Genomic DNA, 24604 nt, shown 5'->3' on the forward strand with positions numbered 1-24604 from the left:
CTTTTTACAGTATAGAAAACTTTATTGACCAATAGTAAAAATACATATGCCAAATTGCAGACATTTTTTTAAAAAATCAGATGTGCCAATAAGAGAATTTTTTTCCCCACAGAGAATATTTACAACTTTGAAAGTCACTCTAGTTATTGGAAGAATAGCATGTTCTGAAAATAAGGAAATATCCAGTTAAACCACCAATAGTCTTTGTTAAAGGCAATAAGTTAGAAAGTTGTAAAATGCAGAGAACATAATACATTCAAAATTCAATACATTGTTATAACAGGAAACAATTTGATCCATCAGAACTATCTTCCTTATTCAGTTGCCATTTACATTTCTTTTCTATAATATAGTTTTACTTGGTGTCCAAGACAACCAAAAGATGTTGCACAAAGTGGAATGTTGAAAAACAAAGAAACTGGGAGTGCTTTCTTTAAAAAAACACAAAACCACTTACAAAGACGGAGAGCTATAAAAACAAGTGAATGTTAGTGTCATAGATAAGAGCTCAGTTATAATCACCTTTGTCTCTGTTAGAACTACTTACCTAAGAGCGTAAAATGCAGTTGGGCTGAGTAGCGAACAATAATTTCTATAAGTCAGCTGGAATGGTAAAAAGGGCATCTGAACAAAGGCACAGTGCTTAGCCCTTTCCACTGAGCCAAATGTAATGTATATTCCTCACACTTACAATTCAGAATGAAAGGGGTGCTTACAGGACAGATTGAAAGGCTTCTCCCCCTTCCGGCATTATCCAACACTTGTTCTATTTAGAAATTCAACACTTGTTCTATTTTGAATTTTAAATTCAACAACATCAAGGCAGCTTTTTGTTTGGAATTGAGGAATGTGCAGTTAAAATAAACGAGCAGGTGCTGTAGAAGCAAGATGTAGAGAAGGCCACCTTCTTTAAAAGAGGATTAGACAAATTCATGGAGAAAATGTTGGAGGCACTGCACCTCTGAATACCACTTGCCAGGAATGACAAGTGCAGAGAGAGTACTAGTGAAGAGGTTGGGGCTTCCCACAGGCATGTGGTTGGCCATTGTGAGATCAGGATGCTAGACTAGATGGGCCTTTAGCCTGATGCAGCTACAGAACCTGAGCACACAAGGAAAATGAGTAAGATGGACCAGCTACCTCCAGTTCAGTCAGAGGATTGGGGAAGGCATGGCAGGTTTAGCAAGGCAGGTTTAGCAACTCATCAGCAGTGGCTGAATAGGAGAAACAGATACTTTTTGTTTAAGGAGCAAAATATTACAGTGGCTTATTGGTGCTGGCTGCTGAGAAGCATTAAATTTACGGCTGCTTTGGCAACAGGGGTAACTGTAATCATAGACTCCTGACAACAGGTGAGGACTATTATCCCAAGATGGCTGCACACAAACAACTTAATTTATTTTGCTACCCAGAATTAGTGCATCACAAAACATTAGCTTTTACTAGACCCACAGCAGATTAGTCTTCAAAATGCAGTTTTCAAAGTCACATTATGTAACTATTGTCAACTGCACAGTGTATATCATTGTGGGGCAGGCTTTTGACTCATTTTTTATCATTATAACTGACTTGGAAAAGATGTAGGGCTCTACCACATTATGCCGTGCTTGGCATAAGGAGACACCACCCTGTGTAAAATCCAGAAAATATCATTCTAAAGTATAGGGGCATCTTCTGCAGCCTTTTAGCAAGGAAGCACAACTGCCCTACTCTACCTGTGAAAGGAACAAATTGTAAAGAAAGATGAAGAGAGACTTGGCTGTGCTGCCTTCTGCTCTTTTATGAGAAGCGGCAAAGGGCAAGAGTACTGCTACAACATCCAAATTGTTTGCCTTCTTTCGCTTGATTGCTATGCACACAACCTAACTCGGTGCTGCAATACATTAGTTACTAGGGCCATCCAGTCAAAAGGGCAAGGGGATTGGAAAGAATACAACATTCCTGAGCCACAGCAGGATTGGAGATACTGGAGCCTGCGGTCAGTTAAATTGAATGCAGAGGAAATATGATCCAGTGAAACTGCAAGTGACTTCAGCATCAAAGGGGAAATACCCAGGACAGTTTACCCAAGCCCTGCTAAGCATAATCACATCCTTTCCTTGATAAATGTGCTGCCCTTGTGCTTCAGAGCTGCACAAACATACACTCAGTATGTTTATTTATTGAATTTGTATACCACCCTTCATTCAAAGATCACAGGGTGGTTCACAACATAAAAATACAATCGAGAACACAAAATATGTAACAAAAACATACCAATACCCACCCACTTACACAAACTTATTTAAAAGGCCATCCATTGCATGTTAATCAGCCCAAGGCCTGGCTATAGAAAAACATTTCACCTGGTGCCTAAAGAGATGCAATGAAGGCACCTTGGGGTGAGCAACCCATAAACAGGGAACTACAGTAGAAAAGGTCTGTTCTTGTGTTGCCACCCTCTGCACCTCTCGTGGAAGGGGCACACAAAGAAAGTCCTAAAATGTTGATCGCAGGATCCGGGTCCTTGATATGCACCTTTCTAGACAAGCAGCAAACCCCAGCTGCTGCAATTCAACTGAATTTAAAGAGACAAGCTTGCTATTTCCAGTCTTCTACAGGATACCCTACCAGTTTCTTCCTAAACAAGTGAAAGCAAGCTTTGCTGTAGGACTACTGGGTGTTTTTTATATCATTGCCAGGTAGGGACACGGCGCAGAAATCCCAAGGGCTAGTGGGAATAAGCTTAAAGCACCAGGGTTGGGAGCCATTAAAGTTGTCTGAATGGTCTTTACTGCCTTGACCCAGAATATCTAAGCAGCCCAGGGGCTGTTTCACAGCTCTGGAATAAGTGCTATATTATGGAGAAAGCTGCAACTATATCAGGTAGAATCAGACAGATTTGGTTTTTGTAGATTCTACCTGTAGACTAGAATAGTAGAAAGTGCTTGTTTTAATCAGTTGATGCTTCTAAGCTGATTTATCAATAAATGATCAATAAATGGACTCAGAAATCACAAAAAAACTGATGTTTAAAATGCAAAGATCAGGACTGAATGACTTCTAGCAAAGAAACACACAGTTCTCCCATTTTCCAAGCTAATAGAAAACAAAAAAAAATTTATAGAAGGTTACAGCTTAGATCTTCAAAACTACAAAAGGCTAGGAAATTAGCTTCATAGGTACTGTGGTCTATTTCTTCTCTCAAGGGTCTATTCTGATAGGGGAAAAGAAAGGGAAGGGAATGGGGTTCAATGCCCAATTTATGCAGAATCTCACTTTATAAAATATAAGCTACTATTAGATTGTGCTCAAGCCTCAGATTTGAAAGGTACCACCCTGAGTAGAAATATTGAGGTTAAATAAATTCCCAGGTTATTGCCTGTAATATCTAAACAGCGGTTGGCTTCACCACTCCCCACCTTACCTTACTTGAGCATAATGACAATAATAATAATGAAGGGTAGGAGACAGGTATATAACAAAGCATCCTGTCATGTAAAAGAAATCTGTGCTATACTTGTATAAAAGTAGCTACTTTCAAAACTGGTTTTGATTCAAGAGTCCCTTTCCATTTCAGTGTTTAGACCATAACATAAAATATTACTACTGGCCCAAAAATTTATGAGCCATTGCACCTAAGATTTTTTTTTTTTTACAAAAATAGCTTGTCTACTAGACCCAATACAAATACCTGCACAGAAGCATCTGCACCAGTGACCACCCAGTATTATTACAATACAGTTGTAATTCATAAAGACAATTGCACAGCTTTGGCAGAGGCAAAAGCAGGGTCCCTGCTACGTTTCTCAGCAGCATCCCAAGGGCTGTTGGACCACAGAAATCAAAAGTGGATGTACATGTGTACTTGCCAGATGTGATAATAAGAAAGGGGCATTTGAGAAATCCCCATTTCACAAAAGAACCCCTCCCCCCCCCAAATAAGACAAATGAAAAATTCAACCCCGCTGAAAACCAAAATAGGGAGATACCTTGGCAAGTTCCATGGGGTGCTTCTGAGGGAGATGTAGTGTCCACTGGCACCATACTAGAGAACCTAGGCTAAGGGTTTCTCTGGCCTGCAGGTCAGAGCTGGCTGATAAGAGCAGCAAAGGCAGACACTTCAGCCACAGGTGCTCAAGTCACTGCTTGTACTTTGCAGCTTAAGCCAATTCTCCAAGAATGGGACCGTGGTGTTATTCTCACATGGTGCATCAGCTTTCCCCTGCCCCTGTCTGACCCACCTATTTATGATACAGTAAATAGCACTGCTAGTAGTAGGTGGTAGTTTTATAATACAGCTCAAGATACCTTCCATCTCCACTACTGCATGCAGTTTGACATGAAGGTCATAAAAAGCAGTACTTACTTGTTCATCATCTTTTTCACATCAAACTTACTGCTAGCTAGGACATGTCCAAAGTTTGAAGAGGAAGCTGTTGCTAGGCCCCTCACAATGCAATTTTAGTTTTACCTGAAGTGCGACCAAGGAGGATATTGTGGCACCTCCTTGCAAAGCAGAGCGCAACAGTCATTTCCAGTGTAACACAGATTCCATCCATGAGCTGAAATGACTCACGTAGCAATTTCTCCTTTTTAAGCATTTGAACTGTGACCAGACTCCTGAGCTTTCCTTGAATCTGAAGAGGAATGGGCAAACAAGACTGACCCCTTGGGACTGCCTGGCTGGGAAACATCAAGGTGCGGATGACCAACTTGGAGGGGAAGGGATTCAATCAGATCACTTCTAGGAGTTGTCCTGTTATATGCATACAAAAGACAGAAAGAAAAAACATATTTTTTAAAACACAAGAGATCCTATGAACTACTCGGAGAATGATGTTACTAGGCAGCCTATATAACTGCTGTAAATCAGGGATGGGGAATCTATGGCCTTCTAGTTGTTGGTGTACTAAAACTCCCATCATCTCTGACCATTGGACATGTTGGGTCGGGCTGATGGGAGATGGAGTCCAGCAACATCTGAAGGGCCACAGTTTCCCCATCCCTGCTGCAAACAAAACAAACACTCAAGTTTAAAAAATGGGTCACATACTTGACAGGAATTATTAGACATGCAGTTTTCAACGAAAACTTTTGGGTAGCAGGGATGGAAAAAGCCTTTAGTAGAAAAGCTGCTATCACTCAGAACTAACAACATAGGCTACATTTGTCTTTGAACCAGGCATCAGGATCAGTGTTAGAAATTGAGAAATGAAAGCTAGGAGCAAAATGGTACCTTAAACCTAGGTTATGGGAGTAACAATGGAATGTTTTTAAAAAGGTGTGCCTACACAAAATACAAAGCTGAAAATGGATGAACTGCAGGTAAAATACTATGTCCATTTTTCACATGGTCTAGTCCTTCCCCTACCCACCTCCCTAATATTCTTCAGAGGGTCTCTTCTCCAGTCTTCAGAGAGGGGAAAGGGGAAGGCAGAAAAAGGACCTCCTTTCCTTCTACTCTGCAGTTTTAATCTGAAATCTTAGGCGCAGAAACTGCTTGCACTAATGAAATTCCCTGTCACATAATGCACCTAGAACAATGGGAGTTTCAAACACTGATCAGGATTCTTACAGTATAACCCAGCAAACTCCAGATCCTGGTTCTGCGCCAAGAGCATGGGACCTTTGTCTTTGCTCTACATGATTGGCTACATTGTTATGAAAGGCTTAATGAAAATAGAATATTTGGGTATCAAGATGGACCAAATCACCACTTTAGCTTCATTAAAGTAAAATAACATTTGTTTTCATAATTTATCAGTGTGCACTGAATTTTTACAATATTTATGCTGTTTTGTGGGAGTTGAGTCTTTTTATAGATGCATTACTGAAATGTAAGGACACTGAGCCACCTTGTGCAAACCTAAGTCAGGTCTCCTAGATCCAATCTAGGAGTGAGCACAGGCTCCCACACTGGTTCAGAGTCTTTGTCGTAGCAATTCATCCAACTGGGCCCTTGATTTTCTCCTGAACTGCTTAGAGGCTAATATCTTATACTTTGGCTTGTCTCCTCTTAAATTCTAGCAAAGTATCTGAACAATTACGCCTTGCATTCTATATTCAGGTGTTCAGAGGTGTGGTGTCTAAGACAATGTAGCTACTTTTGCTTAAAGATTGGTTTAGGTGCCCACTCCAGTGCAGATAATGCAGCTCCATTGGATAAAAAGCTTTGTTTGCAAGATTTGTTTTCCATTTCCTGCTATTTAAAAGTAAAATGCAGTATTTTTCTCTTCTGATGGTAGTAACAACTAGCATGCAATAGTTAAAAACACATAAAATTAAGGGAAAGGCAATTACCTTCCTTCGACCATTCTTTTCATGCTTTCAGATAAGCTGGCAATATCCTGTGTGTTGTCTGCCTTCCCTCTCTTTTCTAGCTGTTCCAAAGCCACTTTAGGGCTAGGTAACATGTGCAGTGCACTTTGTTCGCTGCAGGCAAACTCTTCCTCTTTCACTTTCTGGCTGACCGTTCCATCTGCTTCCATCTCTCTCTCAGATGTTTCAGGACAGCTTTTGATCTCCGTGAACGTGTCTTGGCTTAAGTAATCATGGTTTGCGATGGCCATGGCAGAAGTTCCGTGATTGGTTGTGACAGCTGTACTGGTCCCCATTGACTTTGAAATCACCTTCAGTTTGTGAGAGCTGGATTTGTAGTGCTTCTTTTTGTGCTTCGCTTTAGAGTTGTGCTTCAAGAAAAATTCACATGACTCTTGCAATACTCTTCGGCTTTCACTGATTGGACTGATTGGGAGAAGACAATACATGGTGATTACAACCCTCCTCCATAACTATTTAGATGTGCTAATTGCATTCAGATGTGCAAACATCTTGCTGAAGTCATTGTCAAAACTACCAATTTTAAGATGTGGCAGACTGCTCTCTTAACTCATTTTTTACTTTCTTTCATAGAATTCTAGAACTGGAAGGGACCCAATGGATCATCTAGTCCAACCCTCTGCAATGCAGGAATTACAGCTAAAGAATCCCTGCCAGATGAATATTCAGCCTCTGTTTAGCAACCTCCAATAAATGAGAGTCCACCCCCTTCTATGGTAGCCTGTTCCATTGTCAAACACCTCTTACTGTCAGAAAGGTCTTCCTAATGTTTAATCAGAATCTCCTTTCTGGTAATTTGAATCCATTAGTTTGGGTCCTACCTACTCTCCGGAGCAGGAGAAAACAAGCTTGCTCCATCATCCATGTGACACCCTTCAAATATTTCAAGCTGGCTATCATATAAGCTCTGCTTTCTCCAGACTAAATGTATCTAACTCCCTCAACTGCTTCTCATAAGGATTGGTTTCCAGACCTTTTATCACCTTAGTAGCCTTCCCTCTGGACATGTTCCAGCTTGTCAATATCCATCTTAAAACGGTGATGCCCAGAACTGGACACAGTAGTCCAAGCTGTGGTCTGACCAAGGCAGAACAGAGCGGTAATGATTATTTCCCTATCTTTCTGTTGATGCAGTCTAGAATTGCAATAGCTTTTTTTTTGCTGCTGCATCACGCTGTTGACTCATGTTGATTTTCTGGTCTACTAAGACCCCTAGGTCCTTCTCACATGCACTGGTATCAAAGCCAGATGCCCCTCCATTTATATTTATATGGAGCAAGTCTATAAACTATTTATTGCTCCACTCCCATCTTTACAAAGGGGTGGAAATATCTTATCTAGTGCACAAGATCATGCTACAGTCGTTTTAAGAGCTACTGCATTTTTTTCAAATGTTTTCATTACAAGAAGGGACTTGAGGGTGCATGATTTGCTCCAGGACATTGAGCAAGTTAACTGCCAAGTTGGCACCACAGGCCCATGTTCAATATTCTATGCAAGTAGCATTGGAGCCACAATCCTGCAAGTACAAGAAACTTAGTTCTCCCTTAATTCTTATTTACTCAGCCACTCTCTTGGTACAGAAAACACACAACTTTATCAGACACTAGGTCTATAGGGAAGTTTTCTCCACCTGTATTTTATCTTTATCCATGTCTTCATCTCTTTGCCCTTCAATAGCTTCCCTAGTGAATCAAATGAAAGATCCATCTGGTTCTACACCATGATAGATACGGAGGCAGGCAGATATTTTTGTTTATTTTATTTATTGAATTTATATACTGCCCCATACACGGAGGTTTCAGGGCAGTTCACAGAACCTGTGAAAAGCTCACAAGAGGGACATCAGGGCAACAGCCTCCCTCGCAACTAGTATTCAAAACAATATGATCAGGATTAACATGCAATATTATCATGATTAACATGCTCCCATCATCCCTAGCTAGCAGGACCAGTGGTCAGGGATGGTAAGAATTGTAGTCCAAAACCAGTTGGAGACCCAAGTTTGGGAAACTCTGCTCTACACTTTTGGCCCACTCTGCTCCTTAGTCTTCACTCTTATTGCCTGCCCTCACCACAGAATCCCAAGGTGCCTGAAACTGGCTTTTCACTTTCCTCACATAATCTGTATCATTTGCCAAAATTGTAGCCATTAATGCATTGAACGATTGGAATATTCATCAAATCACAGCAACTCACTGAGTGGCCAGAAATGGTGCTCCAGGTTTCATATTACTGCATAATATGGTTGTACATGCAAGCAATAGAAGTTTTTAGTGTAAAAAAGTGCAATATTTACCTTAAAGTAACAACACTCTGGATGTAGGTAAATAAATCTGACTACCTGGGACAAACTAGCAGGGTAATAATAAGGGGCTGTATTTTGGTAGAGTGCATCACTTTGCTAAGACACACATATGAAATAGCTATACAATAATGGAAAAAGGAGGAATATGGAAAGGAATATACATCTTCATTGTAAAGGAATGTGGGCTGAAGGAGTTGAAGATAATTGCTTGCAAACCTTGACTAAAGAAATTTAAAGAAATACAGAAATCTAAAAGCCATATTAAGAATTCAGGATGCAAAGGAGAGTAATGGAAAAAAGTATTCCCAAGGGAACTTACACATAGCCTACATAAAACTGTTCAAAATATACTCCAGAAGAATTTAAACTGAAGAACAGACCACTCTGTGGGAGCTTAGAGAAAATATTATTCTCAAATTCTCCTCTTCCTGAGATCAATCTCCAAATAATTATGCAATGCCAAGCATCAAGAAAGACTGTATAAAAATATGGCATAGCATTAAAACAGATACAAAATTTGACCAAGTCAGACCCCTGCTGCTCAGGATTAAACTGCTCAGTCTCTTTTGCAAAAGGAGAAAAAATGGCCAGTTTACCAAGGAAGATTTGGTTTTGGAGGAAATTCAGCATCTGGCTAACTACAGCTTTAAAAAATCCCCCGTGTGAGGGCACTTCTAGACCTTGCAGATAGTATTGCCCATAAGTTCCAATTCACTGCAGGTTCACATGTGAGGGAGGGAGGCGGCACTTAAACAATGATGACAATAGGAAGTTCAATATCAAAGATGAGAGACCACATGTTTTCGGGGGTGGGGATTTTAAAAAAATGACCTGCAATCCTATGAACAAAGTCAGGAAGCAACCCAAGATGAATACACTCTCTCTCTCTCTCTCTCTCTCTCTCTCTCAATCTCTCTCTCTCTCTCTCTCTCTCTCACACACACACACACACACACACAAACACATTTTTAAAACACACCAATTAACAGTGCCCACTAATTTTATCTTGTTGTTTTTAAAATAAATATTACCACAAAAAATGTGTCTTACTCTCTTTTGCGATTCCTGTTGAAGAAACTTGCCCATTCTGAGCAAGTCTTCTTGCTTCCCACCCAGAAAACTGGAGAGATGCCAACAATTAAAGTCATAAGGTATTTCATCAGAAACAAAATTATTTCTGGCCTTGCCAATATCTTGACCTGGAAAACAATAACCATTCATTAAAAATACAATAGAAAAATGGTTTTCCGACCCTATACTTCAAAGCAGAAAATGAATAGTGATATAGAAGTTTGCAGTTTTATATCAACTAAGCTGCACTCAGGCTTAAACAGCTTTAAGAAAATGAGAATACTGTACCTATGCTACACACGTAAAATAGCTTAATCACAATATGTTGTCATCGAAACTCCAGTAAATGAAATGCTGCAAGTGTAAGCAGGGATAATATGATGCAATGACACAGTACTGAATGGTGTGATTTTAATTTATTTAGAAAATGACACAAAAACAAGAAATAAGCCTCAGGGTAGGGAACCTCCAGTCTGTAGCCAACTTTGGCCTGCCAAGGGTCCCAGTTCGGCCTGTTAGGCACTTTCTGGCAAAGTACCCACACCTGCCATATTTGTGGGGCCAGTGCCTGCATAACTTCAAAGGAACAATGGTGAGCTTAAAGTGAGCTCCCCACTGTTTTTTTGCTGGAGCAAGGTGTGCTCCCCCTGCCCAGCAGTTGGTGGGGAGTGGAAGTTTGCCTTGCTCCAGGATCATGATGGGGTTTGCATTGAAACCCCTGCTAGAATGGAGGGAAAATGTATTAATGAGAGAAAAAACACGACACGTAAGAGTTAAGTTACTCCAGCATCACAAAACTACAATTCCATAAATCCCTTAGGAGAAGCCTGAAGAAACTTCTTTAGAACTTGCCTGTGTTCTTAAATGTTGAAGGCAGATACAGTTAAGTCACAAAAATTGTGGCCACAGCTGTATAGAAGGGAGAAATGCATAACAAGTGTAGCTAATTCTTCTAAAGTGCTCAGTACTAACCAATTTCTTTAGTGATACTCTGTACAGTAACACAGTTGTGTCATCTGAGTACACAGGAAAGACGATGGAACTGATGGGCTGAAGTTAATTAGAGGTGGCAGGATTTTCAGAGTGCCTTGGGGGTATGTACCAGTGTCTTTTCTGCTGTTCGCTGCAAAATTAATCCACTCTTGTGAAGAACAGGCTCAAAAAAAGGGCAATGATATTTAACTCAAGAGCTAACTTGTCTGTCTTACCTAGTATTCAGATTTTTATTTTGTATTAGCTTGGCCAATTCAGGTCTCTCCATTACCACCCTGGCCTATTTTTATTAGCTTGAAAATCATTAACTAGCTGATGCCAGAAATATTATTTTGAGTAAATAGCTATTTTAAAAAGCTTGGACCAAGCTGAATGTAATAAAGTAATACCACTAAAAAGGAAATGCTCTGCTATAAGTATTTTTGCTTAAATAATCCTTATATTGGAATAAATGCAGTATGCATCTAGGTTGGGATAGTCTAAGTGGTCCCTCTTGATGTTGGGGACTACAGCTTCCATAATCCCTGACCATTGGGATGTGCTGCCTGGGGCTGATGGAAGTTCACATCTGGAGGGAACTACATAAGCAGCCAAAATGAATTAACATTTCCCTAGTTATAAGTAGATCAGAGGTTGCTATCTACAAATATAAACTTCTGTTTCCATTTTTTTCCATTTCTAAGTGACTTAAAACCTCACTTTAATATGCCAGTTACAGATAGGTAGCCGTGTTGGTCTGCCATAGTCAAAACAAAAAAAATTCCTTCCAGTAGCACCTTAAAGACCAGCTAAGTTAGTTCTTGGTATGAGCTTTCGTGTGCATGCACACTTCTTCTTCTTCTGTGTATCTGAAGAAGTGTGCATGCACACAAAAGCTCATACCAAGAACTAACTTAGTTGGTCTTTAAGGTGCTACTGGAAGGAATTTTTTTTGTTTTGACTTTAATATGCAATGTAGATAACTTTCCCATCTATTTTAGTGGGAAGAAAAGCATGTTTTAAGCAACAATATTAAAAATGACTCTTATCTTCAATATGAACAGATGAGTGTAAAATCTGAAGGATTATTGTCTAGCAGCATATTAGTTTTGCTGTTGTTTTTAGACAGTCTTTTTAAATTTTCTTCTTAGGAAATCATAGCTAGAAGTCACTAACATCTTCAAGGAGGGTTCTAAAGAGAAATTTATTCCATTGCTTTTTTCTCAGAGTTTATACTTTCTAGGACAATACTGATTGGAGGAAGACTGGATTCCACGTTGAACACTAGGGTAGGACCACTCAGCGGCTTTAGTAGCACTGAAGAACAGTAGACAAAGCAGTATCACAGTTATAATAATAATAATAATAATAATAATAATAATAATAATAATAATAATAATTTATTATTTATACCCCGCCCATCTGGCTGGGCCTCCCCAGCCACTCTGGGCAGCTTCCATAAAAACCAAAAATACAGTAAAATCACACGTTAAAAACTTCCCTGAGCAGGGCTGCCTTAAGATGTCTTCTGAATGTCAGGTAGTTGTTTATCGCTTTGACATCTGCTGGAAGGGTGTTCCACAGGGTGGGCGCCACTACCGAGAAGGCCCTCTGCCTGGTTCCCTGTAGCTTTGCTTCTCGCAATGAGGGAACCGCCAGAAGGCCCTCGGCGCTGGACCTCAGCGTCCGGGCAGAATGATGGGGGTGGAGACGCTCCTTCAGGTATACTGGACCGAGGCCGTTTAGGGCTTTAAAGGTCAGCACCAACACTTTGAATTGTGCTCGGAAACATACTGGGAGCCAATGTAGGTCTTTCAAGACCGGTGTTATATGGTCTCGGCGGCCGCTCCCAGTCACCAGTCTAGCTGCCGCATTCTGGATTAGTTGTAGTTTCCGAGTCACCTTCAAAGGTAGCCCCACGTAGAGTGCATTGCAGTAGTCCAAGCGGGAGATAACCAGAGCATGCACCACTCTGGCGAGACAGTCCGCAGGCAGATAGGGTCTCAGCCTACGTACCAGATGGAGCTGGTAAACAGCTGCCCTGGACACAGATTTAACCTGTGCCTCCATGGACAGCTGTGAGTCCAAAATGACTCCCAGGCTGCGCACCTGGTCCTTCAGGGGCACAGTTACCCCATTCAGGACCAGGGAATCCTCCACACCTGCCCGCCTCCTGTCCCCCAGAAACAGTACTTCTGTCTTGTCAGGATTCAACCTCAATCTGTTAGCCGCCATCCATCCTCCAACCGCCTCCAGACACTCACACAGGACCTTCACTGCCCTCACTGGTTCTGATTTAAAAGAGAGGTAGAGCTGGGTATCATCTGCATACTGATGAACACCCAGCCCAAACCTCCTGATGATCTCTCCCAGTGGCTGCATGTAGATGTTGAAAATCATGGGGGAGAGGACAGAACCCTGAGGCACCCCACAAGTTGTTGCTGCAGTCAAATCCCCAGCATTGTATACATGTGCAGCAGCATTAAGAGATACCAATATTCTTAATTATTGAGGTATAAATTGTGCAAGTATTTCACTCTTACCTGATAAGGGCAAGGTATATGGAACTTAACACAATGGTCATAAACCCAAGTGGTTTCCCAGATCTTCCTGTACACCTGCTCGTAGATATAACATCCCAAGAGCATCACTAAAGGTACCAGGTATAAGCCACTGAAGACACCGATTCGAATCATGAATTTCTTCAGCTTTTCTTGATTCCTGCCATCATTCTGTATAACTTGCCGCACATGATTTAGAGAAATTATGCCTGCTAAGAGGAGAGACAATCCAACAAAGACACAAAGGCACAAAGGCAAAAGGACAAAGTATCTGGAAGCATCCAGGTCATAGAGGCCAACGAAACAAACACCGCTGATGTTGTCACCTTCCACTTTGTTCATGGCAAGAAGCATAATGGTGAGAAAGCCAGGCATGCCCCAGGCAATTGCATGGAACCACATTGCCTTTTGCTCAATAGCTTCACAGCTCCACTTTCGTCCAGCAGCTAGGAACCAAGTGACTGTGAGGATCACCCACCACACAGTTCCAGCCATGGTGAAAAAGTACAGAGCCATAAAAACAATTGTGCAGGCTTTGTTCTGAGAACCAAGAACAACTGTCTCTCCAAGCTGCAGTTTTTCATCTACCTTATTACAGGCAGTTCTGTTTCCCAGGACAAACCCAAGGAAGTATACCAGAGACACTATGCTGTAACAAACAGAATAGTATATTATTGGCCTCTCTGGATATCTGAACCGCTTAACATCAATCAAAAATGTTAGGAATGTGAACAGAGTTGCGCAAAGGCAAAAAATTGAAACGATCCCAATGAAGCTTTTGGCGACGTCTAGCTCATGATTACTGAAATACATGTTGGGACAGGGGGGAGCACACTGATCAATTCCCAAAAACTTGTAGCCTTGGCCACTGGAGGTCTGCAGATGACGTGGACACCAAAATCCATAATCCCTTCTGGGCTGTCCTGGAGTCTTCTTAGTGTCATGAGATTTTGTAGTGAGAGAAGGAGTGACAGCAGCAGTTTCATCACAATCCTCCAACCTAGAAAGGAAAGAGAGAAAATGCAGAGGGACCACTCAGTGCTATTTGCCTAGAGGCTCAGAGCACATACTTCAGATGCTTGGTTATCAAACTAGACTGGGACTGGGATCGCAAAGAATAAAAACAGATTTTTTTTAAAAAGGAAACCTAACCTCAATTACAAGGGCAAGGACCCTCCAGCTAGCAGGCCAATCTTGCTCCATCAGGGGCTCCAAGATTGCGCAGCCAAGGCAGTAGGATTCAGTCCCTGTCTGCCAATTTGGCAGGGATTAAAGCCCTGGACAAATTGCCCTTTGAAGCAGTGCATGCCCACAGATCTGAGGGAGCAGGGAGGTACATATGAGAGGAAATGCTTGTCTATGCAGACCCCAGACCAGGTAGGTTTTTTTAATAGTTTTCATTAGCACTTTGTAAAGGGCCTAGAAGCTAACAGAAAGCCAGTACAGGTATGCTAAAATAGCTGTGGCCTTTGCCAGTCAAGAGGCAACTCACAGCATTCTTCCAAGCATCTTTCAAGGCAGCTCCAGGAAGAGTGAACTGGAGTAGTCATTGTAAGAGTTTTCCAAAGCAAGTATAGCTGAGGCCAAACACTTGCCTGAGAGATGCAGCCATAAAATCATAGAATTGTAGAGAAGTAAGGGACCATGAGAACCATCTAGTCCAGCCTCCTGTAAATATGCAGCTGTTCCATAGGGGATCAGACCTGTAACCTTGGCATTATCAGCACCATGCTTTAACCAACTGAGCTACCCAGACATGACTTGCTTTATATGTTGTATAACACATAGATTTTTTAAAAAGTATTAAAGCTATTTATAAATACTTTTAAAATAAAGTGGCCTCCAAATGCACATGTTGTCCTTTATAGGCGATATCATATTATGTGCTTTATGACCATGGCAGAAGAAAAGGAAACAATAAAGTTCTCCTTCCAAAGTGCTTCATCTTTGAGGAGATGGGGGCTCAAGGTATGAGTTTTTCCTAATTCTTCAGTCTTCCTCACCTCAACTGCTGTTTACCAACTACCATGCATGCTAGTCCTGTAATGACCTCTGTTTCCTATATGGATGAGCAAGAATCCAAAGCACTAAAGAGCTTGTACAGAAGAGAACGGAAAAGTTGAACAGTCTAGGTTGAAATATATATGCAAAGCAAATTTGCTTATTCACTTCATCAGATATACACTTGGTCCAAGCATACTCATAAACCTGGCAGTGCTCCTCTCCCCTTGAAAGAGCAGGCACACTCTTCTCATCACAAATAATCTTGGGGAGTCCAATTCACAACTGTTCCCCCTCAGAAAAAGGGGGGAATGGAAGAACCGCATGCATTCGGGGTGATGGGTGTCATCACATAAATTGATTGCAACCAAGAGCACCCGTTTATACAGAAGATCATCTGTGTGGAGGAGGCACACACGCTGATATGTAACAATCAAAGAGAAGTTTATTGCATGAATGTATGGATTAGGACTTTGTCTTAGGCCAGAGTAAAATCCATTGGAAATAAAGAGAATTAAAAACACTGTACCTGCTGCATTCAAGTTCCTCATTCCAATTAATTCCAAAAGTGTTTATCACTTGTTTACAGTCAGAGTACACTCTTTCACAGAGACTTCGGCATGGGTGAATCACACGCGATTGATCCAAACAGGCAGGCACAAATGCTTTGCAAAGAAATGCATGAATATCTGGTGAGCACTGGACATTCAGAAGAGGAAGGAAATCCTTTGGGAGAGGGAAAATGATACTTTGATTAGCACATCTACAAAGTTTTCTTGTAAAACTGACACTGTCTTGTTACAGAACTTGAGTTACAAAAGATTAGTAAATCATGAGATTTCAGAAGTGGAACAAGTGTTTAAATGGAGGTTGAGGGCACTCCAGCTCATCTTCTCTCATCTGCCTCTGCCAATAGCCATGTTTCACATTTCCCCATCTCTCCTACTGCTGCTGTTGCCCTGCATAGGGAAAGCATCTTGAGCATCTTGCTGAGCAGAGGAAAGGTAAGTTTGGAAGTATATATAAAAAAACTGGAGTGTGCACCAAACTGAAAGATGTGACTACAAAACATTGAATTTGGACATTTGCACCTTGCAAGTTCTTTCCAGTTAGATTCATGCAACTCCCATCTATCTTTAACGTGGTCAACATAAAACTTTTTAAAACATCAGGAAGCAGTTGGCTCCAGGGAGAACCACAGAAGCCCACTGCAGCAGCCATAGACTGTGCAAGATTTCTGGAATTTAATTTTGACAGAAATGATCAACATTACTAAAGAAACTATTGTTTCTTGTCCAAAATTAATGTTACTGAATATTTTTTATGAAACCAATGTAAATATATTGTCAAAAAGAATTGGTCCTATATGATCTTGGCAGCAAGAACAGTCATTGCAACTCAATGTAAAACAGCCCAAAATCTTACACTGGACATGGTACCACTCACCTCTGGAATATATGTATAGTGGGGTAAAACCACGCATAATTTGAGATTTCAACAAGGACTATAACTTCCAGACACATTTTATATGATTTAGCATATAAGAACCATCATTTCCAAGACAAACCTCTTTGAAGACAAGCCTGGTAAATCTAGAACTATACTTGATAATCTGATAACACTGATAGTCTTTACCTGGACTTTGTTATTTTAACCCATGAGCAACTGTACTCATGCCTATTTTATAGTTTTGTTTTTCATCTTTTAATTTTCATCTGCTGTTATAATTGTTCTCTTTGCTCTATATGCATTATAAAATGAAATAATAAAAAACTTGACCAAAAAAGCAAGCCCACAGAGCAAGAAATTCAGCACCAAAAGGCTTTTGAGAGTTTAATTCTATAGGCATATATAGACTCTTTGTTTAAGGAATGTACGCATAGAATGACTTCATCATGATCAAGGTGTCTCCCCTGCCAGGTAAGTAAACATTCGAACTAGTTTTATCCAACCCATCTTATATAAGTTCCCTGGGTGTTCAGAACAACACAACATCTCCCTATTACTATAGGACGAAAGCCCAGAAGTCACATATTCAATCACCAGATTTTGCGCTGCCATGATAGGCCCATATTGTTAGTTCCACACTTCTGAAGCCTCACCCCATATAGCTGTTTTAACTGGTCTTTTTAATTTTTATTATCAGATTTTACTCATCTGTTATTTATGCTTAATTAAATATTCTATGTAAGGTATATGTTTTAATCTACATTTGGTTCTTGCTCCCATTTATTTAACAATTATCCGCTTAGACTCACAATGTTATGCTATTTATTTAGATGTTTTGCTTATGCTGGTCTGTGACCGTAATAAAGTAAATTCAATTCAAAAATTCAATTCAATTACTTCATCTGTTTATTTTATTTATTTCATAAAATTTATGCACTGCTTGACTGTAAAAAAACCCCTCAAAGTAGTTTACAAGATAAAAGAAAAAAAATCAAGGAAAAAAAATACAACCCTACTTGAACACATACAAAACTTAAAATACTAAAACAGATTAAAATTACTTCAACTTTCTAAGCATCTGTGTAGGCTTGTTTAAACAATAATATTTTTAGCAGGCATCAAATGTTGGGGGTGGGGAGATAACAAGAAATAAGTGTATATGTATTTATATACACACAACCACACCTGACAGCAACAGTTGGATGAGGAAATGTAGCTGCTGCCACTGTAATAAATTCCAGGTTTCTACTGTGAATACTCTAGTAGTCACATCATATTTTGTTTCTTGTAACCATGTTACATGTTTAATTAAATATCCAGAGCCCTATTGCTCACTTTGCATTCGGTAATTTCCTTCTGCTAGTTGTTAAAAGTGACAGATGACGCTTTCCAAAGTACCAGGTTCTATACTTACCTACATGAAATAATTTTATTTTGCTTATTATATTCAATGGCCATCTGGAAGATGCATAAATAGACATATTTTCCCTCTACTGTTCATATACATTAAATAGGCCAACTGGAAACTTTCCATAAACGTGGGAAGTCCACGTTTCCCAACAACCATCAACAACAAGAGCAGAGGAAAACACATTCTCTAGTTGAATTGTTAGCATAGAGAGGGTGGTGGAATGCACAATAACTGAGATCATTCTTCCACAGGAAATTAAGAATTGTTTCTTAAGTATTTAAAGAGGGTTTTGTCTCTCAGGGTCTGGGGAAATTTGGTGTTCAAATTACTGCTCGCTAAAGGAAAGAGGAGAGAATGGGAATATGTAGATTATGACCTGCTCCCAATTTCTCCCAGGAGAAAAGTACATGACTGAATGGAAGAGTATAGGTACTTCTACTTTTTTCATACTTTCTTGATAACAGAATTCATCATGGGATGCAGAGAAGCCAATTTCATTTTGGGGAAGATGGGGGAGCATACATGTATTATCAGGTATAAATGTTTAAACCACACTGCGCTGCAGACTGTACACTGCCTCAGCAGCAAGGCCTGAGGCAATCAATAACCATTGCAATAACTTAATTTAGGTTCCAATCTTACCCCCACTTATCTTAGGACAAAGAAACAGAAAGAAACCATGGGTTTTCTTTTCCCCAGTAGCCCTTGGTGCTACTGAAAAATTGGTTTTGTACCTAACAAAGTTTATCTAATTAAGTCCACAAACATGCTCAAGACCACCCAAAGAGCTTCATGTATATGTATGGATTTGAATCCAAACTTCTCCTGGCTAAAACCAGCAAATTATCCCCTACATTTATACCACACTATCAGGATCAAGATGATGTAATTATTGCAGCTTTCAACATTTATACACGGCATATTCACAGATGCAACTGCCTTGTGATCTTAGAACTGTGAAGGTGTTTCTCTGGGTTTAATGCAAGTGAAATCAGTTGAAAGGTTCCAATCAAATGCCAGGGAGGCCATATGAGTGACAGACAAGGCAATTACTTGCCTTAGACAAGAGTATCCATTAAAGTTTAATTGTCAAACCATAGTTTGGTAACTGAACATTCAGAAGCATTCTTCCCATCCCCTTTCGGCTCTCACCCTCTCTAGGTCAGCACCTCAAGTCCTTGTCTCTGGTTACAAGCCAACTATGATTAGTGGTAATGCAATCATGCCAGTTAGATGTAACACTGACCTCAATTAAAGCTAATTAGGAAGGGTGAAGGAAGAGGAGTAGGCAAGCCTATGGCGTGCTCATCACTACCAAACTACAGTCTGGCAACTGGGCACCAAACCATACTAATGAGTCACCAGCAAAATTACTGGATCCAAGACAGCAGCATGGGTTTCTGGGTGGAATATAAGATATGTCAGTCTACTTACATCAGCCACTGCAACTAGAAAGTTGTGTGCACAGGCACTGCACACACCAAGGCTGCCCCTAGTGTCCATAGGAGGACCTTGACACCTCCCAATCTGGCAACAGCAGTATCACCACCCTCCTGCTGAAATTAGGTTTCAAAAACCCATCTGTGGTAGCCCACAGTGCTTTGGCAGGGGTGATGAGTGGTGTTCCACAGCAAGGCGAGAAAAACCCTTCAAAGCTGTGGGCCATTAAAAAAATGCTCCCTATGCTACAATTGCTGTGGCATGGAGGAGGGGTGGTCTTCCTGTCAACTGCAGCTGGGGAGAAAGCTGAACAATGTGGCCTTGGAACTTCCCTCCCTAGCTGCACTCTCCAGAAATATCACTCATCCTTAATTAGGCTTGGGGGGAAATTAACCCTTTTCAAGTCTAGCTGCTTGGCTGAGGGAGAGTGTGTGGGCGCAGATGCATCACATGTGTGTAAACATATGTATGCATGTAAGTGTGTCTGTGTGCATGCATGTGCATGGATAGGAGGGGATAATCTCTTGGCTAGGCAGCTAGTGCACCTTTCAATTCTTACAATGGTGAGATGAAGTGTGACTGGTGCCCACAACCTTTTCTCAGAAGTCTACCTGCATCCACAGGCCCAAAAGCGTTAGCAACCCCTGGTCTAATGTATTAAAGTTAAAACACTGGACTTGGAAACTACACACATTCAGCAAGACAAGTCACATTTGCGTGAACTGGAGGCGCAGCATCATTCACTTTCTCCAAAAGGAAAGAATGATGTTTAAAAATAGCTTTTCTCTTAATCACATGTATTATCCCTTTCTAACCTATGTATATGCATTACTTCACATAAAGCAAGCCTGACTTCCAAGCTAGCTTTTCAAACCTCTACAACTTAAGTTAGGGGACTAATCATTCTGCTTTGCAATGCAACTTCCTAGTAAGCACATTACCTAATTAAACTGTTTGTTAAGCAACTGTGACAGTACTGCCTATACAGACCTCTAGTTATATTTTAAGTTTAATGGACCATGTCCCAAGAGAAGTTTCAAGATCCAGAGCAGTTGGAGCACTCGACTTTGACCAGGGAGAGCTGAGTCCATATCCCCCCTCAGACTGAAGAGAGTGAAACTTTGGGCAGAGTCACAAGTTTCTTGCAAGGTTGGGGTAACTCCATGCATACAATGCACACAGGGGCCATGGAAACATTTAGAATTTTGACAAGAGTGTTGCAGTCTCCAACCCAACTGGTTCCTTCTCTCACCTACCAACCTTATACAGAAAGAAAAAGTACACCTGTACATCTACCAATAGTATCTCTCAACATGGAAGTGGCAACTTCTGAACTAAAGAAATAGAACAGTATGCCATAGGATTTTAGCTGGGTCATATCTGGTTTGCATTTTTATCTATGATTTTAAAACAAGGCCTTTATTTGCCACTGTGGCTATTAAACTATGTCCATGACATGAATTACAGCTTTATAATCCCAAAGCAGCTTGTATTAGAACTGATAATTGAAAGGGAGTTGTTGTTTTCCTGGAAAATAAAATTAGGTTCTCTTTTTTGGTAAGGAACTTATATAAAATATTGATAAAAAAATGAATACCAAAGATTTCCTGGAATAGCACATATATTTAAAATCCGTAATATTTTCACCTTCTCAACAAATCCGAGCAGGAGATCTCATTCCCAGACCGGGAACTATTGTTGAGAAATGCGACTCACACAAGGCTGCCCATCAGCTACTTTCCATACCCAGAACTAATTTTTAAAAATTCATCTCCATCGTGAAGATTCAGTTATGTAAAGCAGACAGCAATGTTCAGTTGATACATTAAAATGTATTTGCAGTTATCTTAACAAACTGATGGGATAGCAAATCAACCCTTAACTTCAAGTGATAATTTATTCTCCCTACTTGCAACTAAGTTAGAAATTCATTTGGTCAGAGAGAACCGCTAAGTACAGATTTATGAGTAACTGAGGAGAGTCACTTGGGTGTGAGTTATGAGGCACCATTAGCAGTGGTTTTAGAGTTTATAATACTCATGGTCATAGCTCTGAACACTGACTTCCAAGGAGGGACTTAGGTCTAAACCATTTTCAATCTAGTTATCAGATGGCATACTGAACTGCAATTTGATGGGGTACATGTAAAAAGAGATGTCCCCTCCTTGCACAAATACAAAAGCTTAATATTTTTTATTTTTCCTGAGAAGCATCCTCAGATCCATGCAGAAAAACAACCCCAACCCCAAAATGTACAAGAAGTCATTTTTTTCTCCATATCAAATGAGCATACAGGCTGCTTGCACTAGCAGCTTATCTTGCTATAATACAGGGATGAGGAAACTTTCAGTCAGAAGAGCAGCCCCTCCCATTTCATTACCATCCTAAGGCAAAATGGGAATTGCTGCCCTGTGCTCCCACACCCTCTCACCGCTTCTGTTGCTGCACCCCCCACCACTGCCGGAGCAATTCCACAAAGCGTTGCTGCTTGGCTTCTCTGCCCAGGAACAGGGAAGACAAGGTGCAACACCACATGCTGGAATGCCTCCCTCTCACTGGCAAGAGGGGAGGGTATTCTGGCGATGGTGGAATCAGTGGGGTGGGCGAAACACTGCCTCTTGTGCTTCTGCCACCTGAAGTGGGCACTTCATCCCACCTCACGAGCAAGCTGGCTTTGGTCGGGGGGCTGCATTCCCTTCTGGGAAACCTTCCAGGGGTCACAGGCAAAAGTGGGCAAAGCAATGGACAATGAATATTTTATTTGTACAGTATACTAATTCCTACATACCCCTCTCTATCTTCTATTCAGGCAGGCAAGAAACATTATCAGAGCTCAAGGACACATTCCAGTCAGGAACAAACACTCAAAGGAAGGAGCAAAGCAGAGCCAATAACTGAGCTATTAGTCACAACTAAAAGTGGACTGCATTGATTTGGGATGAAGCAGTTTCATCACCAGTATGCTGATGCCACTGAGCTATTACAATATAAAACTGGCCGAGGTTGAAGACTGCTTAAATGCATGACAATTTAGCCTGACCGAAAGCATTATGCAAAGTTAACCTATCTGAAACAAAGAAGCATTATAGAAATAGTTTTTGAGGACTATCAGGATAGCAATTTCACAGTAGCAATGCATGGTGCAGAGAATTATCTTTATGGATCAAAACAGCTTAAACCTATTATTTCAGTTATCAACTCTTCTACTTGTTTAATTTTCCTTTTCTTCATGCTTTCATCATGTGCTCTCTCTGTATGTGTTGGTCTTTAAGGTGTTACAAGACTTTTTGTTGTTTTCTCAAATAGTGGCAGGTGGATACCCTGGAAAAGCTCACAATCAGAGAATGACGACAATGGCTAAAGACATGAAGACTTTTAAAGGATGAGTCATCATCATCATGCCATTATCACTATAGTTACCATTTTCTCTACCTTTTCAAGTTCTTTTTGTAGGACTACACAAAAGTTGCACAAAATATTCTAAAGTGGGTACACTATATTTTTATATTGCTGTACTTGCTGCTGCTTTCAAATCCTCTCCCTAATAATTCCAACCAAAAGCATACAAAGTATTCCAAAAGCAGGTACACCATAGTTGTATATAATAGCATTACAAAGTTTCAATGTTTTCTACATTTTTTCAAACTCCCTTCCAATAGTTCCATCACTGAATTTTACTTTTATCACTCATAAAACTTTACTATGACACTGAGGCTCCTTACACAGCCTGTTTAGACTTCCATCTAGCATGAGTTTTGTTTTGTTTATGTCTTAATGTTACCTTACTTAGCACTTTGTTCATTAGCTCTGATGGATGCTCATATACAGAGCTAAAAATCTGTCTACTTATTAGTGTTTTAGTCTTGTTTTACAGCACAGTCCCATGCAAGCTTACTCGGAAGCAAGTGCCTCTAGCTTCAATAGGATATGCTCCAAGAAAGTGTGCTTAGAACTGCAACATTAGAAGACATATCCTTTAGTTTTGTTCTCCATTCCTACATGCACTGACTTGTCACGGTTATATTACAAGAGAATAAGGAATGCTTCAGTGCAATTTCTAATTGCACAGGTACCTTAATTTTCCTGTCACAAACAAATATTTGCTTGTGCTTAGAAATCTTTAGATATCAGAAAACACCACCAAAATATATACCACCAAAACTAGAAGTGTCTGACAGAAATCAGAATAAGGATTCAACAGTACAGATGGTTGAAGGATGCACATCTTCCTTCCAGGTGAAATGGGAGGGGAAGCGAAGGATGAAAATACCAATGTGCCCCTCACTCGTGTTCTTATTCCAAATATCCAAAGTCTACCTGGGGAGATTCACAGTTTAATGCTTTTGGAGACTTATTATAAATGTTAATATTTAAAATAAACACTAACACATACATATTAAAACTGGCAAACACTAAACAGCAATCTCTTCTCCTTTCCCCTGCTCTGTAGCAGAGGCTGAAGTGCCGGAAGGAGGAAGAACATCCTAGCCAGGAAGCCCACAGAAACCACCCTCAACACCTCCTCCATCCACAAGCAAAGAAAAGCAGCAGCTGCTCTCACTACCTCTCTTGCTCATGGTATAGACACTGACATAGGGAGGACTGGGCCCATGGTACCACTTGGCAAGAAATCTCAAGAAGTTGCCTCTGCCAACTTGCTTACCCATCTCTCTGGGCAGTGCAGCACAGACCTCTAGTCATGGAAGCAGCAACCACTCACTAAACAGCACTCTCCCTGTGGATGGCAGGGTGTGTGGGTCCAATTTTTGCCGCAATACTGCCCAGTAAGCAGAAGTGGTGACTGCTCCTCCAAAGAACATCAGCTGCTTTGCTGGGCCTAATTCTTCCAGCTCAAGCACCCAAAGGAAGAACACATGAGCAGGTTTAGGCTTCTAGAGGGAGAGGATAATTGGGCATTCAGAGGCAACTATCACTTGCCCTATCCTTGACCCTATTGTCTCTTCATGCTCATGCTCTCAAAGCTGGTGGAATGGTGAGGACAATTGGGCTCATTCCTCACCACTGTACCATGCAGAGGGAGAGTGCAGGTGATCACATGAGAGATGTCTG

The 24604-nt window shown here is 40.7% G+C and overlaps 1 protein-coding gene across 4 annotated transcripts in view; it reads right to left on the bottom strand.

Moving 5' to 3' along the window:
• The window catches only part of FZD6 (frizzled class receptor 6), a 27637-nt gene continuing 3033 nt past the window's right edge, over positions 1–24604 (bottom strand). For all 4 annotated transcript variants that reach the window (XM_081918802.1, XM_081918805.1, XM_081918803.1 and 1 more), the window contains exons 3-7: positions 15764–15960; positions 13216–14233; positions 9680–9828; positions 6283–6726; positions 1–4738 (exon numbers count right to left, since the gene is read on the bottom strand). In XM_081918802.1, the coding sequence (XP_081774928.1) occupies positions 4576–4738; positions 6283–6726; positions 9680–9828; positions 13216–14233; positions 15764–15960 (1971 nt within the window). In that variant the 3' untranslated portion in view covers positions 1–4575. The remainder of the gene's footprint in view (positions 4739–6282; positions 6727–9679; positions 9829–13215; positions 14234–15763; positions 15961–24604) is intronic.

This window comes from Podarcis melisellensis, assembly GCF_964234715.1.
Source record: "Podarcis melisellensis genome assembly, chromosome: 7".
Taxonomy (NCBI): Eukaryota; Metazoa; Chordata; class Lepidosauria; order Squamata; family Lacertidae; genus Podarcis; species Podarcis melisellensis.